Consider the following 5,390-nt stretch of genomic DNA (forward strand, 5'->3'; position numbering starts at 1 on the left):
ACAGATATTTCTTTATGCTGTTCGATGTGACAAGCATATAGACCCATAGAATAAAACACTCATATAATATAGTATCTTGAAAAAAGTATGCTTAAACCAAAGAAGTGTCATACATCGTTTTAACATTTAACTAAATTGAATGCCTGTCAATGACCAAAAACTCCATTCATCTATGTCTTTGCAATAGTGCCCCCATATTTTTGTAAATACTAATGCTCAGTCCATAATTTAGCATATTATTTTTGTTTTATTTATTTTAGAAGTTTTCATTTATTTATTTATGGAGAAAGAGAGAGCCAGTGGAGGACAGACAGGGAGAAAGAATCCTAAGCAGGCTCCATGCTGTTGGCACAGACCCAGATGCGGGGCTTGAATTCACAAACCATGAGATTATGACCTGAGCCAAAGTAAAGATTCCAACATTTAATCAACATGAGTGATCCAGGCACACCTTAGCATATTATTTTTAAACCACAGCCCCTAGGATGTGACTGGGTGGCTCAGTTGGTTAAGCATTCAACTCTTGATTTTAGCTCAGGTTATGATCTCATGGTTTCATGAGTTCCACCCCCACATCAGGCTCTGTGCTCTGTGAAGCCTGCTAGGGATTCTCTCTCTCCCTCCCCCTCTTGTGATTTCTGTCTCTCTCCAAATGAATAAAGTTAAAAAAAAACAGTTTCTAATTTCTATGGACACTAAATATGGAATTATTAAAAATGAAGTGTTACAAATCAAAAATTTATCTCTAGATAATATTTCAGAATTAGCCAATAAAAACAACCCAAGTTTAAGGCTGGGTTTTAGACTAAAATAAGTATCAAAGAAGCAGGGAAACACCCTCCAAGATGGATCAGACTCTGAACGAAAGTTGCAGCACAAAAATTGTGATCTCTCTGTCATATCTCCCAATCTAGACCCACTTGTCTCCTTGCTGCTTCTCTTACATCTTTGTTTCTGAGAGTGTAGATTAGAGGGTTGAGGCTAGGTGTGACAACAGTATAAAAGAGGGCAATGAACTTGCCTTGATCTTGAGAACTTTCTGATGGTGGCTGCAGATATATGCACATGGCTGGAATGAAAAAGAGGGACACAACCATAAGATGGGATCCACATGTCCCAAAGACTCTCTGAAGTCCAGCTGATGACTGCATCCTCAGCACAGCCCAGGCAATGGCGCCATAAGAACTGAGAATGAGGATGAGTGGTATGAGAACAAAAATGGAGCTCGTGATCAGGAGGGTCAGCTCATTAGCATGGGTATCAACACACGATAATCGCAGCAGTGCTGGAACTTCACAGAAGAAATGGTCCACTTGGCGATGTCCACAGAGGGGGACCCAGAAGGTAAAGGAGGAATGAAGTGCTGAGTTGGTAAAGCCACTGACCCAGGAAGCCACAGCCAACAGGTGGCAGAAACGAGGGTTCATGATCACAGTGTAATGCAGGGGTCTACAGACAGCTGCATAACGGTCATAGGACATGACCACCAGGAGGACACACTCTGTGGTTCCCAGTGCGAGGGCAAAGTAAAGTTGAGTCATGCAACCGGCATAAGAGATGGTCTTTTCTGGGCCCCAGAGATTGACCAGCAACTGAGGGATGGAGCTGGTGGTGTAGCAGAGATCCAGAAAAGAGAGGTTTGAGAGGAAAAAGTACATGGGAGTGTGGAGATGGGCATCCAGGTATGACAAGACAATAATAAAAAGGTTGCCTATCAATGTCATCAAGTAGAACATCAAGATAAGCACAAAGAGAACTACTTCCAGATGAGGCCAATGAGAAAAACCCAGTAGAACAAAGTAGCCTTCAGAACTTGCATTTTTTCCCATCATCATTGTTTCTAATACCCGGAGGAAGAATCATAAACTCAAAGGCTGCCCACTCATCATCAAACACCTGTCAGTAGACTGGAGAAGACCTATGCCATTTCCAAATATACTCTTGTTACAGTAACATTTTTATAGTTTTATTTTTATGTTTCATGCATATATTTTTCCTGTTGTGGATAAAATCAATAAGTTTTCAAGTGAATGAGTTCTTTTTTATAAATCCCTAAGTTAGTGTTGGATAAAGATTAAATATTAAGTTCCATAGCCAAGAAGACAATTTTCATAGAAAATATTTTTTAACAAAAAACAAAAGACTTTTCAATGTATTCCTCTTTTATGTATTTTCAGGCTATTTCCAATTTGTTGTTACAGAGAAAGGAATATCTCTACTTTTAATAATCTTATATATAAATGAGTGCTTACCATGAGATGAAAACAACTCAGTAGCAACTTTAAAATGTTAATATTGAGTGAAAAAATTAACTTGAATTACGTTATGATTACAGGAAGAACAAAATATTCTTATTCATTCATGTATTCTAATGACTTATTTATATACAAAGAAGAAATAGCATGCAACTGGAAGTATAAACAAAGACACAAATGTGCACACATACAACCCCAAAATGAGTATTCACACAATGAGCTGAACTGAAGGTCTTAATCCTAATTTAGAAGTGAAATAGCCTGGGGGATTAAGTGATAGAATACTTCCAACCATAAATGAGACTGGAACTAATTTTGAAAAACCTAAATGAAATCACAGAATTGAAGAATACTACAGAAGGAGCAAGAAGAAAAGGGAGGGTGTATAGATCAGAAAAGTATACGGGAAGCAGTGGTGCTTGGGACTGAATGTGTGTGAATCCTAAGGTGTGAGGCCTGGAAACAGCGTGGAAAGAGTTTCCACAAAATTTCACATGCTTTCGGACAGCAGCTAAGACACTGACATCTGAGTCATAATTTATAATTATTCCACATTTTTATGCTTTCTATAATTCCAAATAGAGCCTCTAAATAGAAAATTCATTGATTTTAAATAGGCAAAGATATGTGAATATTGGATAAAATTCAATCATAAGTTTATCTTGTGGTTGTTCTTTTGTGAAAAATAAAGTTAAGGAACTCCAATGTGCATTAATAAATTGGTTTTCAGTTGCTTATTTTCTCTTGTGTGTTACCAATCTTTCATAGAAAAAATTAACACTTTACTATATAGTTGTTGCTAAAAGACATAGTCTCCCACATTTATATGTTCCCAGATAGCTTTGCCCTGCTATGTCTCCCCTCACTCTCTGACAGAAGACAGCAATCACAAGTTCATCCAACACAGACCCACATGCAGTCTTTTGAAGAACTTTTACTATCTCAAATATTGTAATCCTAGAACTTGAAAAAGACACAAAGGATGTCTAATTGGTCAAGTTGCAGCTGGAAAGATAGAAAACTGAATGTGACCTAAGATTGTTAAGATCGATTCACAAATATATCTATACACCATTTTATATTATTCGTAATGTAAGTGTCATTAACCTCATGATGGATGGGGGAAATTTTCCAAGGGATTTCTTTTTTATTTCCCTAAAATGAGAGGTAAAACACCACTAAATATTTTAACTCAAATGCTATGGGTATTTCCTCTGAGGTAGGCACAACTGTCTTGCCTTACAAAGAAAGCTGCCTGAATTCCTTACTACAATAATTAAAAGAAAGGAGCAGTTGTGTGACATTTCTTTAATTGCTATACCAGCCATTGAGATAAAGGACAAAGTATCCAGAATTCATAAAAAGAAAAATTTGGAAATTTATGGCTTGATTTTCTTCTAAGTGGAAAAGAAGGAATGAAGACCCTATCAAAGGTAGCTTTAGAATTGTGGAATAAAATATCTCTCTATGCCTTTAAATCAAACATTATAGGGAAAATGGGTGGCATAGCACTCTCTTCTCACCCCAGTGTCACTAACAGGCATTCCCCTAATTCCTTTCATGTCTGTGACTTTGAACTGAACCTAGCTCTTATGCAGTGCTCTCTCAGCTTTTCCATACTGACCTTCCTGTATTTGTCCAATCTCCCCACTGTTCTCTTTGTGGTCTATGCTTTACCATTTACAAACCAACCAGCTCTCTAGCTGTTATGCAACCTGAGAACATCGACCTAACTGCCTTCCTGTACCAACTGTGCTAATGTTCAAAATCTAACCATTGAAAGCAGAGTCTAAACCAAACTGTGGCTATCATCGTCACATAAAAGAAAGCCTGGGCTTGTCCAGAAGATGTGCTTTGAGCAGAATGCAAGAATTCTTTAGGGCATTTAAGGTATCATGGGATGGAACCCTTATCCCAGAGTAAATAGGGCCTTTAAGGAAACAAAAAGAATAATGTGACCTTCTTTTCTTGACTGACACCATGGGGAAGACAAATTCCAAAATTGCAATTAATACCCTTCAAGGAACTTTCCAGGTTAGAACAGTGTGATGTTCATAAGAAAAAAACTGTTTACAGAAATTCCTTCAACATGATGCTGTCCTTGTACTAGGACGCCACAGAACTTATCACCAAACAACAGGGAAAAAGTTGTCTTGTCAATCTGGGTTCTGCTGATTCACCTGATTTTTTTGCCTGCTCCCCATGGCAGTAAAGCCCAAATTTACCAGACAACTGGCTTGAAGTAGGGAAGATTCAGGAGCCGTGAAACAGAAAGATGGAATGCATTAAAACTCACCTTTTCCCTATTAACCTGGTACTCTTTGAGAGTTGACCAACACCATTTATGCCTTCCTGATTGTCTTTTAAACTCAATTCCAAGTTTATGCCTGCAAAAGTTTAGAAAATCTATGTAAGAGCATTTAGAGCCCTAAATCCACTCCTTCCCTCAGCTTAGAGGATAGCTGCCCTGTCTATTCTCACTCCAAAAGAACTCTGGTGTTTCATTCTCTGGAGACATCTCTGAACTGCAGGTTGCTAGCTACATACCTTAATTAAACCCCAAATACCCCAAATCTAGCCCTAACCCTAACCCCAAACCATAATTCCTAACCCCTAATTCAAATCCTAACCTAAACCTAACCCTCTAGAGAGGTCTTTGAACTATAGGATACCAGGCACATGTTATCACTCTGGTGCTAACACTAACATTTTCCCTAAATCTGGCCCTAAACCTTACCCTAATCCTAGATATGAGGGTGCAAATGCAGTATATATATACAATGGAATATTACTCAACCATAAAAAAGAATGGAATCTTGCCATTTACAATGACATGAATGGAGCTAGATAGTATTATGCTATGCAAAGTAAGTCAGTCAGAGAAAGACAAATACCACATGATTTCAAACATATCTGAAATTTAAGAAACAAAACCAACAAGCAAAGGGGAAAACAGAGAGGCAAACCAAGAAACAGATTCTTAACTATAGAGAACAAACAGGGATAACAGAGGGAAGGTGGGAGTGGTGGGGTGGGTTAAATCAGTGACGGGAATTAAGGAGAATACTTTTTGTGATGAGCACTTGGTGTTGTACAGAAGTGTTGAATCACTACATTCTACACCTGAAACAATTA

The 5,390-nt window shown here is 38.0% G+C and overlaps 1 protein-coding gene across 1 annotated transcript; it reads right to left on the reverse strand.

The window, feature by feature from the left end:
• Positions 1–896: 896 nt before the first annotated feature.
• LOC109260161 (olfactory receptor 2J3-like) lies at positions 897–1,835 on the reverse strand. The gene has a single exon (XM_019438192.2). It carries the CDS (start codon positions 1,833–1,835, stop codon positions 897–899), a length of 939 nt encoding a protein of 312 aa, XP_019293737.2.
• Between the last annotated feature and the right edge of the window lie 3,555 nt (positions 1,836–5,390).

This window comes from Panthera pardus, unplaced genomic scaffold, assembly GCF_024362965.1.
Source record: "Panthera pardus isolate Hobbes unplaced genomic scaffold, ASM2436296v1 HiC_scaffold_17, whole genome shotgun sequence".
Classification (NCBI taxonomy): domain Eukaryota; kingdom Metazoa; phylum Chordata; class Mammalia; order Carnivora; family Felidae; genus Panthera; species Panthera pardus.

Coding starts and splice junctions, on each gene's coding strand:
- LOC109260161 (XM_019438192.2), bottom strand. CDS start 1,835: ATGATGATGGGAAAAAATGCAAGTTCTGAAGGCTACTTTGTTCTACTG.